This window comes from Actinia tenebrosa, unplaced genomic scaffold (genome assembly GCF_029948245.1).
Source record: "Actinia tenebrosa isolate PJP-AT-01 unplaced genomic scaffold, QUT_ActTen_1.0 PGA_scaffold17__23_contigs__length_9995812, whole genome shotgun sequence".
In the NCBI taxonomy this organism is placed as follows: domain Eukaryota; kingdom Metazoa; phylum Cnidaria; class Anthozoa; order Actiniaria; family Actiniidae; genus Actinia; species Actinia tenebrosa.
This window is the reverse complement of record NW_028292577.1, coordinates 8,470,973-8,485,158: the sequence shown is the minus strand read 5'-3', so window position 1 is coordinate 8,485,158 and position 14,186 is coordinate 8,470,973. Positions and strand designations below refer to the sequence as shown.

The following is a 14,186-nucleotide window of genomic DNA, read 5'->3' as shown; positions in this document are numbered from 1 at the left end:
TCCAAAGGTTCCCATCCCCCCCCCCCCCCCGGGTTCGGGCTCCACTCAGTTGTCAAATGCCCGCCCCTCCAGTCCGATGAATCTCTAATTCTACCTAAAAAGTACAAAACTGAGCCTGTATACATCCAACAAGTTTCGTTTCGTTGTCGTTTGATCGGCTTCATCGCTACGCGCCTAGACCGAAAAGGATCATGGGGATAATTAATTCACAGTTACTAGCTGCCGCATATGTTATCTAACACGTCTTTAGCTCGCTTTTTTCGATCCCATTAAATTTGCTAAAACCATGCATCGAGCATACGGCTAAGATTTAAACTGGCGAGCAGTTTGGATGACGCAAGTTCTGGGTAATTTACCCGTTATCCTTTTCGGTCTAGGCGTGTAAACGACAACGTTCAGTCAAAGGACTGTATATTCAGCGTCAAATTCCCCACTCTACGGAACTTGACTATGGTCAAATGCCCGGGGTATGCCCGGGGGGTGGGGGGTATGGGAACCTTTGGAATTGACTCATACATTATGCACTAGTGATATTGAAACCAATTTGCACCTCACAGACGAAAAGTGGCAAAACATGGATAATTGTACTAGATTTCAGCCGCTGCATCCCTTTAGAGACATTATGGCAGGGATGAACGGATCCAAAAAAGGTTTGTGTTCAATTTAAAACCTGCTGAAACATGCGGCTTAATTTATTCATCCCCTACCCCAGAGTTATTTGCCAAGTCAAAGTGGCCGAAACAGCTCACGAACACCGATGAAAACCGGAATGAAATCTGTGAAAGGAAAAGCCCATGATGTTGATTAAGATAGGTACTTTGACCCCAAAGTCATTAATCTGATCGCAATTGCCTATCAAGTGAATAAAAACGGCTGTTACCAGTCTCTTCGAAGAAGGAACGATACCGAGACTTTTGTATGTTGTCAATTTCTTGGAAATGAAGTTAATAATTAACATTCTTATCTGTATGACTGCGCCGAGTCAATTTCCGAATTGTACGTATAAGTTTAATTTACCAAAGGCATTAAGTTTCAATTTTAAACTGAATTTAGAACGACTGCCTGTATCTAATCAGCTTCAGTAAGAATAAGGAAAAAACCTTTTTGAAATATCGTAGTCTTCACAATATACCGGCCGAATTTTGTCAGAAACTTGGAATGGTATATATTTGCAATAATATCGAGGCTATTTTCAAGGAGTTACGAGAAATAATGATGAATACTGACCCGGCCACTGGCAATATTGTTTTTAGATTATAGCATTGATGAATGAAATCACTTCAAATTGATGTTTTCTTACCCTCTTGTCTGCTGTGTTGCTTGCATTTTCGGGTTTCCAACTAAGTGTTGCTCCCCTAAAGTGAGAACACCTCGCAAGATTCACGCATACAATACTGAAGACCAAAGCATTTGCCAGGAAGGCACTCATTCTGCCTTTGAGTTTGAATCTCATATATAAAAGGAGTTTGTGTTCCCGAAGCAGAAGAGCTCGAAGTGATAAACCACAGATGCAGCTTTCACTTTGAAAACAGGCCACAACAAATAGCGTAGTTGACCAATATACACGGAAAGCGGAAAAATATTAGGTTTCGACTGAGTGAAAATGAAGAATTGGGCCATTCCTAGTTTTCACTCAGTCGAAACTCAGGGGCGGTGGAAATGGGGGGGGGGGGGCATGTGCCCCCCCCCTCCCTCAAATTTCAGGCCCCCCCCCCAATAAATATTGGTTCTTAGTCATTGTTCTACGGCGCATGCGTCTGCAATCAAACAAAACATTGTCATTATCACATAGCGTTAAATATAATCTTCAGTGCCCCCTCCCCCAAAGATTTTTGCACTGCCCCCCCAAAGACTTTTAGCTTCCGCCGCCCCTGGAAACCTGTTTTTCCGCTTGCCGTGCATATTAGTCAACTACGTTATCTGTTGTGGCCTGTTTTCAAAGCGAAAGCTGCATCTGTAATTTATCAATAGGTGTGCGTACTGTTTACATATTTTCCAAAAGTCAACTCATGGGCCATAAACGATTGGACTTAAGAAATATAAAGAAGTCATAACTGTTGACAATATTTATCAGTTTGAGAGCAGTTTTGGCTTCACCACAAGCATCCTTGTCTTATTTTGATATTTTTTGTTAGAGTGACCAAATCCGTGAAACACTACACCTTTTGCTGTTCATTAAGAGAAAATGTACATTCATTTGTGCCAATAGTTGTATCAATAACGTGTAATGTACTTTCATCAACACCACAAGTAACATCATTAGCGCGGATCAACTTTCAATGACGATATTTGAATATGCGTGTACATTCATAGGCATCAATGGACAATCAATAGCGCGTTTGTACATTCATATGCGCGGATTGTATTTTCTTGTGCGCGAAATTCAACTTCAATAACACCAAATGACAAACAATTGCATTTATGGACAATCATTTACCCAAAAGTGAAAATTCATTAGTGCTATTAGCATAATCATTGACAATCTATAATGCGTTTGGACAATCATGAGGGTCAATGTTATATTCTATAGCGTGGTTCGACAAACATTTGCATGGTTCGAATGAACAATAAGAGAAATAAAACAATCATTAGCGATTTTTTATCTATTTTAGCCTTTAATTTCTTCGCCATTTATACATCGTGGCAAATACGTTTGCATATAACTGAATCACTGACCACATTTAGCGATAGTGATAGTTGCCACATTTCTCTGGAGCCCTTCCATTAGCAACTGCGTTCTATAGTGACCTAGAGCAATCCCTTGTCGTCTTGCCTCAGCCCGATCGTTCGTATGTTGTTGGATCTCTGGACGGCTGAGGTCGGCTTTGATTGCTGCTTTAAGTGAGCTAACTGCTATTCTCCTACGCAGCCGCTATTATGGAGGCAGTTACCTGAGTTTTTTTATACGTTTTAAAGTGATAAACAAAAATCGCTAATGATTGTTTTATTTCTCTTATTGTTCATTCGAATCATGCAAATATTTGTCGAACCACGCTATAGAATATAACATTGACCCTCATGATTGTCCAAACGCATTATAGATTGTCAATGATTATGCTAATAGCACTAATGAATTTTCACTTTTGGGTAAATGATTGTCCATAAATGCAATTGTTTGTCATTTGGTGTTATTGAAGTTGAATTTCGCGCACAAGAAAATACAATCCGCGCATATGAATGTACAAACGTGCTATTGATTGTCCATTGATGCCTATGAATGTACACGCATATTCAAATATCGTTATTGAAAGTTGATCCGCGCTAATGATGTTACTTGTGGTGTTGATGAAAGTACATTACACGTTATTGATACAACTATTGGCACAAATGAATGTACATTTTCTCTTAATGAACAGCAAAAGGTGTAATTACACCTTTTGCTGTTCATTAACCGCAAAGGAATATTCATTAAAGCGAAGAAGCATTGCCATTAGAGGCAATACAATAAGGCGATACAATAAGGCGAACGGAGTCTCAATAGTGCGATGGAACGTTCATTAAGAAATTTAGCATTGAATTTGACAATCATGAATACGTTTGCGTGGGTTCATTAACGTTTTCAAACTTTCATTAGCGTTTTGGTGCAGACAATAAACCACAACACATATTCAATACAGTGTTTTGGACATTTATTTACGCAATACAATATAAGTATATCATGCTTTTACGAACAGGGGAGTATTCTGTTGCGCATGCGCATTGCATCTTAGGCACTTGCTTTGTTTTGGTGATCAATGGCGGAGAAAGATTACCGAGTGTGTCAAATCGTGCGCCAGTTGTGCACCGCAAAAGGATTTTCTACGCTCAACAATCCAAGAAATAGCTAAATGGGCTTTTGATGTGTAATTGTGGCTGGAATCAGCGAGTGAAAGAACACAGTTGAGTTCTAAATTGCTAAACAAATATATAAAGCTGCTATCCATTTACGGGACTGACACCAGCACGTTGTGGCTTGCTTGGGTTTTTCGAGGTGGATATCTGATATATAACGAAGACTACTGCTCCAAAACCCTGTCTTATGGTAAGTTTTAGTTCTCTAGTTTGTTATTAACATATAAGAATGTAAATCGGTGGTTCTCTTTCAGAGAAATCTAGCTCGAAAATTTTACGATATTATGTGTGAAACCTTATTTTAGACTTAGTTGACGGTGAATTTCCCGTAATCGTAGAAAGAGTATTACAGTTCGGAAATTAGAACTAGTTTTATCGTCCTTTCCTTCTTTGTTTTTTGTGGGTTTTATTAGCCTCAAAATCGGAGAAAATATTCCGATGCTTTCTTGAAAGTATGACCTCACTTTTGCTAGGCATAGTATCTGGTAAAATTCTTATTGAATTTAATACTCGACAAGCGTTGTTGAAAATTCAATACGCGTATCGAACTCATTTCTAAGTATTTGTTTTTATTTCAAAGTAATCGGTGGCATATTTTCGGGAATATTGCCAGCTAAATTAAGCCTAGAATTTCATAGCTAATGAATATTTATTAATATGTTATTGTGAAAAATCTAGGAAGAGTATCACACAAGTATTTCTATCATGCTGAACCTCACTAATGCTATTATCATCCTGTCATATTGAATTAGCTGGCAAAATCGGACAAGACATTATAAAACTTGTTGTATTTAGCAGTTTTTTTTTGTCACATTGTTACATGTGATGTATTAGAAGTGATAATTAATATAATATTAACTTAGTTAAGTTAATTTAACTATTTTAAACATCATATGAGCAGACAAAATTAGCTATTCACAGCTACAGTAAAAGCCGGCATATAAGAACCTAAAAATTAAGAACATGCTAGGCTAAGATTGGCCATTTTAAGGACCATTTTATTAGAACCTTGCAGTAAATGTATGTATATAAGAAATTGTAAATGTTGAGGCTAACCGTAAAAAAGTAGGTTCTTATACAGGTTTTTACTGTACTACACTAATATTGGCCCCTGATATGCTGCTTCCCCAGTCACGCAAACACATATATTCAAGGAAGACAACAAAGCTGTCTATTTGTTCATAGCTTGCTACGGCCAACAATCCTCCTTGGTTACCATGAGAATGGCTTTCAAACAATGAAACTTTCTGTTCCCTTCTGCTAAAACATAACAGCATTGACTTATCTGGTGGTGCAATAATAATAGCAGATTTATTGCCAGATGAGATTGTCATGAGTACCAGTTTGTCTTTGAGACAGGCTGGAGAGAAAACTGCACTATCTTCTATCATTGTCAGTCCAAACTTATCATATCTTCTTGCTAGGGCCTCCTGGACATTTAAGTTTGGCTGGTTTACTGGTAGATTCAAATTGTTGTAAAGAATGTTTCCTTCTCTCATTGAGTTGGCAAATGCAGCCACAGTTGATAAAATATTGTGAGGAGAAGGGACAGGAACTGTGCCAGACAGAAACTTCATAGCCCCAATGACAGCGGTGATAGTACTAGCATTACTGCCCATTGGAATTCCAAAGATCAGGGACTGACATAGTTGTTGTGGCAGAATCCATTCAATTACATGACCATAGTGTACATATGGATGTAGGATTAGTTGCTGTTGTGGCTGGAACAAATATGATGGTTGGGCTGACTGTGATAGTTGGGCTGACTGTGATGGCTGGGTTGACTGTGATGGCTGGGTTGACTGTGATAAATGTGATGGCTGGATTGACAGCGATGGTAGAGATGACTGTGATGGCTGTCTTGAACATACTCCTCCATTGCATCGTGGACATTTGACAGGTCCTTGTTTAGGGCGAGTGTGTCCTTTTTGTGGGTGTCCACATTGAGAACACTTTGGAATACGTCTGTTGTTAGAGGCTTGCTGCTGCTGTGGTATTGGGTCAGAAGTACTTATTGTTGCAGGAGGTGTGTCTGGTGGACATGGAATAGAGGGTAGTGCAGATATTGATGCATTGGCTAGCTTAATATCATTTTCAATAGAATCAATGTCTCCAGGAGCTGTTGAGTCAAGGTTATCATTTGAATCAGATTCACTATTTTTTGAATTGTCACTAGACTTTGTAGTTTCAGTTTCTTTGGGTTCATTGGGGTTCAATATGGCATCTTTAGCAGTTTCAGCTAGTGATCTTGCTTTGTCTGCCAGAAATTCCTGACAGAGGACACAGTAGTAGGTATCACTTAGACAGTCCTCATGGTAAGAATGAGAACAGCCCTCAAATAATACCCAACTTTCTCTGTTTCTTGCTGTACAACTTGGCAGGTCACAACGTCGATCTGGTACTGGTTGGTGTAAACCACAATAGCCCAATGGCAGTGTCCTACACTTGACCCGATCCTTTCCAAATACTTTGGGCAATACAGCACTCTTCTTTTTTCCCTCAAAAATAATTCTTCCCTCCCCAATGTTTCTTGATATATCCACAAATCATTTTGATAGTATGCCAGCACATTTTGCTTTAAGAATTCTGTGGTGGTTGGTTGTGAAGTTATGATGTTTAGGTGGAGTGAAATGTTCCTTGAAGTGTTTTTGTGTGTGTTTAGCTTGAAATGTGGATTTTGCCTTTTTGCATAGCTGTTCAGTTGTGTCATGGGCATTTGTTATTGAGCAAATGATACTATGGGCGTTCTCCACAGGATACTCGTCAGATATGATAAGATGTTAGTGGAATTGATGAAAGAGATTAGGATGATGGATGCCCCAATATGTACATGTAGCCAGCCAAACCAATGGAGCCTTGTTGTAGTGGTGTCTCTCTAGGCAAACAAACATTGTCCAAATACGAATTACAGCATTAAAGTATTCCAGGAAGTTGTTTAGTTTGAAAGTAACACTGTAGATAGTAAGGATCAAAGGCAGGTAGTTATCAAGTAGGTTTAGGAGTGTTCTGTATTGTAAATCTTTGCAGGTGGAGAATTTGTCTTTGACAGTGTCCCATATAAGTAGCCAGCCACCATAAACAATTTCATGCAAAAGACTGATCCTCCAAGGTTTGGGTGTCTTGGCTAATTTGCTTTTTGGGAAGAGATCTTTATAGACAATTTCATAGAATGGACGGAACTCAGTAAACACTGTTTCTTGTGCATTTAAGGAAATATGTAGAGGGCCAATACATGGTATAATTGATAAAATCGTAGGCTGATCAGATGTATCTTGTTCTTTTGCAGGTCCAGAGGTGTTACAAGGAGTGGTGTATGAGTGATCCAAATGTGACGTGGGTTTGAGCAGTGGTCCAGGAGATGGTTCAGATGATGGAAAATGACTTTGATATTTTTGTAAGGTTTCATAAACGAGTTGACGGGAATAAAACTGTGCTGGCCAATCACCAGGTTGCAGAAGAAGATATCGTTTCATGTAGTCAGATAGCTTTGTGCAGCTCCAAAGTCATCTTTACTCTTAAGTTGCAGTTCTACAAAATCCACTAGGTGTACATCATCCATCTGCCGCATGGTCTGAACAGACTCATGGTCACAGTAATTGTGTGTTGTTATACAGGTGTCTTTCAAACTCAGGATTAAAAAATGTGTTGGTTATCCAAGCAGGCATTACGGAGGCATGAGTTTGTGTGAGTCGATACATAGATTGAAGGCCAGATACAGTATTTATACAGGATGATATGTTCATGGCTTGTGGGTTCAGATAGGATGATGCTGGACAGGCTGGTATAGCTGGGACATTTTTGAAAACTTTAATTATAATAGTACACATAGTTTTGGGATGGATGAGTGTAGTTGTTAGTGGTCGTCGTATTGTATGTATGGCTGTATAGTCATCAACAACCAGCACAAGCTGCCACTCATGTTTAATTGCTTCATTGACAACTTGATCAATTGACTGTACAGACCCCTCGCTCAATTGTGTCACCAATTTATCAACCTTAGAGATGCTCACTGTGTCCCCCAGAACATTTGCTGTCTCCATCCCTTCCTTATTGATATTTGATTGCTTTAAAAAAAGGGCGTGGTCTGTCTGCAGCCAGTTGCAAACTTGACTGAGACCATAACAAAGCTTGTAGATAATAGACACTGCTCTCTTCCGATTGGCGATTTCCCTTTCTTTTGACTGTCTTTCAGTTGTCATGGCATCTGTGATTGTTTTGAAAATAGATTTTGCCCCGGCTCTGTGGCACAACAACTCAAATTCCTCTGGGTCGTACACTGGTGGCCTTCCCAATTTTGTAAATTCTTTATACATAAACAACTTTAAGTCTTCTAATTCCTTTGACAGATCACACCCTGAAACCGAAATTAATATGATAAATTGATTTTTTTTATAGAATTAAGATTGCTTTTGTCACTACATGCTTATTTCTAGTCATGCGGTATTGCCAATATAGTATTATCAAGCACTTGTTTTAAGAGAGGACTATGTAGTATGTGTGTTACATATCAGTCTAGAGCTCTTGGTTTCCCACCGCCTTCACACCTGGCACACGGCGTTATCTGATGTACGTCTGTGTTGCCAAACTTACGTTTTGAGAGCTGCATCATCTGATCCTCTAACTCTTCAAACAGCCCAGGGGGGAATAACGTCCGGCCGCATGGCCCACGGAGAATCTCACCAAAGCAGGTATCTTCCACCGTCCATGGCGCAAGAGACAATACATTATCCATTGTTTGTGTGCCTGCTTCTTGCGATAGGGTTGTTTTCTTTAGCTTAGCACGACATTTGTAACTATTGGAGGGTCTTCCAGACTTGCCAGAAGAACATTTTCCTATAAGCTGCGATTTAATAAATGTAGTCATTACTGCTATTGTACCTAATATGAATAAAACTTGATAAACAAACACTAATTTACTTACTTTGGTAATGGTTTCGTCGGGTTTGGCTGACCTGGATAGGGCTGCCAAACACACACCACAGATACGTGCGTTGTTGCAATTTGGACGCGACGAGAGCGGAATTTTGTCCAAATACGAAGCAGCTGGCCTGCTCCGTTTCATTCGATTAACAGAAATGACTTTTCCGCATATTACACATTTTATTTTCGTATTTCCACATTCTGAGTAACGCCATAAAAGTGTTAGAAAGACAAACGAAACGATAGCGCGATACATGTTCGAATTCGAATTTTGCCGCCACGCTTTCGAGAGAGAGGGCTTTCCCTGAGGCGAGCCAGCAATAATAAATTCACGGTCAGCGTCGACGCGCATGGTCGCGCAGAATACTCCCCTGTTTGGCTGAGTACGAAAAGCTGTCGTCGGGTCTCAAGGGAAATATTCAGCTTGTTCGGAAAGCAAAACAAGAGCTTCTCACCCTCCTCTAGTAGGGGCAAATTTTGCTAAAGCAAATAGTACTAAGGGAGGTAGAGTATGGGATTTTGCTAAAGCAAAAATAGTACTAAGGGAGGTAGGGTATGGGATTTTGCTAAAGCAAAAATAGTACTAAGGGAGGTAGGGTATGGGATTTGTTGAATTATAATACGCATGGCAAAATTTCCACATGGCAGACAGAATGATGACCAACTATTTACTAAAAATCGAAGTGTCATGAAAATCCATCGATTTTTAAGAAAACAGGACAATGAAAGCAGGTAATGAAAGCCCCGCCCCGCGGGAAAGAAAATAAAAGTGAAGTCCCCTCGTCATCTTTTGGACGTGCGCTGACTGTAACATCAGTATCGAACAGAATTAACTAGAATCGACGTGATCTACGAGCATTCGACTGTGGATTGAATAAAAATAATAAAATAAAAAAAGAACGAAGATAAATCTTGATTTCCTATCATTACCGAAGTCTCCAGATTTGATGATTTGATGATTTTGATCCAAACTTTCATCATTTCAGTATTTTCCTCATTTTCTGGCTTGAGTTGAAGACACAACACAATGACGATTCTGTCTGTGATTTTGGTCTTGACAGCAACATGTAAGTAAAATGAATTACAAACCAGCGCTACTGTAGTTTTGTAAAAAAAACGGCCGAACTTGTATCCTATTAGAGAGAGTTTGCTCAATAAGTAATTTTTGTTTACAAGTTGTAACTAAAACCGGTATTTTATCACGGCTTTTGTTGTGTGCTCTATAGAAAGTACAAACGGCTTACGTTTGCAATTTGTCGGCCGTAGAAATATTAACCTGTAACAAAAACTTGAAATATTTAAAGCAATGGTATATTTTTCTTCTATTGCTTACTATCAATCACGTGACTTTTTGGAGTTGACTGGGGGGCAAACAAGCGGTTGACTGGGGGACAACTAGCGGATGCTAAGTCAAAACATATCAAAATAAGTCCTCAAACTATTGTATTTGACTATTTTCACGACATGAAACCAAAAAACAAGAGATCAAAACAACCTCCAGGATTCTACAAGCCATCAAAAAAGAGCTATTACCGGAAGTGACGTCTATTGATAGCAACCTATTAAGTAGAAATGCATCCTTTTTCTGGAGCATTCTAACACTTGAAGAGGCATATAATTATAGAAAATGCACTTCAACCTGTGCGTTTATAGTTGTTTTATTTTATTTATTTTTATCGTGACTAGCCATAAGCAGTAGTTGTTTTTCAAACACAGACTCAAGTTTGGCCACAAGCTTTGGAATTTTTATAGGATATATTTAAGATTATTTTTGTTCTGTGACGACTAAGACAAAATTATATTTGGTTCAGTATCGTTGAAAATAGCAACCTTCATCCAGGGTTAGCAACTTTGGGTGATGGTTTGAAGTGGTTTAATATTGAATTCAACAAAATTAAGATTAATTTTAATGATTACCATGAAAATCAGTGGAAAGGCGTTGCTATGCAACTTGCCTTGGCTGTTTTTATCATACACTCATATATTTACCAATTTCTTCATTAATGATTTGAAAGGAAATGTATATTGAGACAGGAAACTCCGTTTCATTGCCTTAATAATATAGAAACTAATTTTAGATTGACTTTTTTAAAAGTGTTTTAAATACTTTTTATGATTTGTACGAATATTAAATATTACTAACTGTGATTGTTCAATGATCAATCAACATTTGCGTGATTACAGCTTCTTAAGATTTACCTCATTTTTTATATATTGTATTTTTCTAAAGCTTTGCTAGATCTAATATTGTCGCTTCTTTTCACATTCTAAATCCCATTCCCAGTGAATTCAATCCTATCTTTTCGGCAAATCCCACTCATGTCCCATTTCAATCCCTTCTAGATCACCCGTCAAGGGCTTACAACGCAATCACCAATCAATGTTTTTTTTTAAAAGGCTTGTCGTCTTCGTTGGCTGATTGTAACGTCTATTCGTACAGCAACATTTGCCTTCTACCAAAAGTCGTGGGTCCTTGTGAGGCATTGATACCACGTTACTACTACAACTCAGAAACTAAACAGTGCGAGAAGTTTTTCTACGGTGGATGCCAAGGAAATGCTAACAACTTTGTAACGCTTGAAGAATGCGAAAAGACTTGCAATTGTGAGTACAAGCAAGCTGAATAAAAGAATATCCGGCAGTTTTACTTGTGAATAGTAACACCAGGGGGTCAAATCAACGCAAGCTAACCGAAAATTGTTCTAAAACCCGTATCAATCCACGAAGAGAAGTAGAATAGCCAGCAAACGCTCAGAATATTTTTTAGTACATATTAACACATATTAACTGTTTCACTAGGAGCAAATTTAGTTGAATTTTCTATTGGATTTGGCGATTCTATCCCCGACATAAACAAGCAGTGACGTCATAGTGAATTAGGTCAATTGATGTGGTGAAAAATCACGCAACACGACTTGGTCACGGTACGAATATCAATCAATCAAAACGCTTAAAAAAAGCACGTGATGTCTATAACGAAAGATTTCATAGTCATAAAAATAGAAGTGTACTCACTCTTTCTGGTGGACGATAGATCGGACTGTCTCTTTAGCGTGGCGTATTCGTTTCCACTCCTGCATTTATTTATTCATTCCTCCTTCCAATTCATCCCTTCATTCTTGGACTCCCTGTTATTCATTGCCCCTTCATTCATCCATCCACTCATCCTTTCTTTTTAAGGCGGAGTAAATATCTGTGATCTTCCCAAAATCATCGGTCCCTGTAAAGGCTACTTTCCACGCTACCACTACGACTCCAAAACAAGAGCATGTCAACAGTTTATCTACGGCGGGTGTAATGGAAACGCTAATAACTTTCTGTCACGAGACGCTTGCAAAAAAAGCATGCCCAAGCTATACAAAAGGTAGGAAACTATATCATTAGACGTTGTTACCTTAGGAACCAATCATTAATTAAGTCGGAGGGGGGGGGGGGGGGGGGGTGGAGTAGAAAATGTTTTTGACGCAAACGTTTCTAGACTCCAACCTAATAGCATTCATGTTTTTCGGGTACCCCCTTCAATCATTTAAAAAATCCTCGTTTTGACCTTTCAAGGCTCTCCATGTTCCACTAAAAAAGATTTGAGGGCCCCCATTTTCTCCTCCACCCCCTCCCCCTCCGACTTAAATAATGACTGTTCCCTTAGGTAGTAATTTTTTTGTCATTTTACAGATTACGTGTCATTCTCTTGAGAAAGGGGTTCTGTGTTTTAGTTGTATCGATATGAATAAGTGAGACTTCAGCAATAGGAAGGCGCGCTTTTCATCAGCACATTTGTCTACACAGGAAATTCTGTTACCTTCCTAAATTTTTATTCATTTTCCCTATTCATTTACTGTAGTAATAATATTGGAATAATAAGATATTTATAAGTATTAATATTTCTTTTGAGAATAAGATTCTTTCTTTGAGTCGTATCCATTTACACTCAATTGAACAATCGTTGTCGGGCTCAGAAACATAGAACATAAAAGCCGAGACCGAAACGGCACATGAAAAATGACATAATTATATTATAATTTATTCATTTGCGCCTTCCATGCAGTCGGTTTAGAATGCCACACACGTATTAAAAACAGTGGATGATGCCACGGGTCGCCGGTCACAGCATGCATCTAATTAACGTACTTCCCATGTGCCATTTCGGTCTCAGCTTCTATGTTCTATGTTTCTGAACCCGGCAACGATTCTTCAATTGAGTGTATTCATGTCTCTTTTCGTATGCAACCATTAAACAAAGAAATGATACTCTAGGGAATGATACGTGGTCTGAAATTGAAATACATTACACTGACCCAATGTAAAGAGGTCTATATTTTATAATCAAAGACTCGTTAATCATTATCTATCTCAAAATACATGGTCGTATCCGAAGTTGGGTTTCCTGTGTGGAACTTGGAACTTAGAGGGTCTGGGACGAGACTGCAAATATACCCTTCTTTGAAATAACTGACCTGTTTTTTCCTTTCAGGATGACAGTCCTTTCAATACTCTGAATTCTGAAGGAAGTTCTACCTCAACTTCTTCAATTTTTTCAAGGCATTAATACTTTTAGCACATTAGTAGCAGCATGTAGTAGAATGTAGTAGATCACATAGTGTTGTAATCAATAAACGTGCCTATCAGATTATATCTTGAAGTATTTACTGAAGCAACAGAGAGACCTGAGGGGGAGGGAGTAGGGGCTCGAGTCGATTAAAAACAACATGTCAAAGAACAACATGAGAAGAGATTTAGTATATAATTCAAATATAATATTTAACGAAAAAGTATTAAGTAAAAACTTTATATTTAAAGCAAGAAAGAGAGGACGTCTCGACGCTGCAATGATGAATAAAAACTAAAAATAGGTTTTATGTGCAATCATTTAAAGCATAGAGAATAAAAAAGTAAAAATTAAAAAATAAATATTAATGTTAAGGTGGCTGGACCCCCTCACGCTTGACCGCTACCTTCCACTTTTGGAACTCTGGTGCATAAACGTGTTTTATCCGATTGCAAATCTCTTTTGCACATAAGTCACATAAAGATTGAATTAATGTTTAATGCAATTTTTAATGAGATCGGACGTCATAACACGTGATTATGATGAAATATTTGTTTTCGTTCAGAAAATAATTTTAGCCTTGCAGAGCGTTCAACACTAAAATGCTTCGTACCACATAATTATATACTAGATGCCTCCATTTGTAGGGATTTTTGAAAAAATCTATCAAGCTAATTATGAGATATTTGAGATTATTTAAATATAGTGCATAATCTACTTCAAAACTAAACAATGGATTTCATACGGCCGAAATTAATATTTCAGAGCTATATATTCACAAAAGTCATTGCTCATTTAGTTTTCCTCTGTATCTAGTTTAAAAAGGAACATTTTGAAGGTAATCGACTTATGCGATTTTGTGAAAACGTATAGTGCATAAGACGGGTTA

General features: G+C 38.3%; 2 protein-coding genes across 2 annotated transcripts in view; one reads left to right on the top strand and one right to left on the bottom strand.

The window, feature by feature from the left end:
• Positions 1–1,509, bottom strand: part of LOC116306521 (uncharacterized) — a 33,526-nt gene extending 32,017 nt beyond the window's left edge. The window contains 1 exon segment of the mRNA XM_089031552.1: positions 1,301–1,509. Coding sequence (XP_088887678.1) covers positions 1,301–1,453 — 153 coding nt within the window. The 5' untranslated portion in view covers positions 1,454–1,509.
• A 2,125-nt stretch (positions 1,510–3,634) lies between these two features.
• LOC116306526 (BPTI/Kunitz domain-containing protein) lies at positions 3,635–13,381 on the top strand. The gene is made up of 6 exons (XM_089031555.1): positions 3,635–4,021; positions 7,118–9,483; positions 9,738–9,818; positions 11,149–11,355; positions 11,932–12,115; positions 13,223–13,381. The coding sequence occupies exons 3-6, from the start codon at positions 9,779–9,781 to the stop codon at positions 13,245–13,247; spliced, it is 456 nt and encodes a 151-aa protein (XP_088887681.1). The 5' UTR covers positions 3,635–4,021; positions 7,118–9,483; positions 9,738–9,778; the 3' UTR covers positions 13,248–13,381.
• Positions 13,382–14,186: the final 805 nt, after the last annotated feature.

Excerpts from the sequence above, each read along its gene's own strand:
- LOC116306526 (XM_089031555.1), top strand. The coding sequence starts at position 9,779 with ATGACGATTCTGTCTGTGATTTTGGTCTTGACAGCAACAT. Across the intron at positions 11,356-11,931 it reads ATGCGAAAAGACTTGCAATT|GCGGAGTAAATATCTGTGAT; the intron begins GTGAGTACAAGC and ends TTTCTTTTTAAG. Across the intron at positions 12,116-13,222 it reads ATGCCCAAGCTATACAAAAG|GATGACAGTCCTTTCAATAC; the intron begins GTAGGAAACTAT and ends TTTTCCTTTCAG.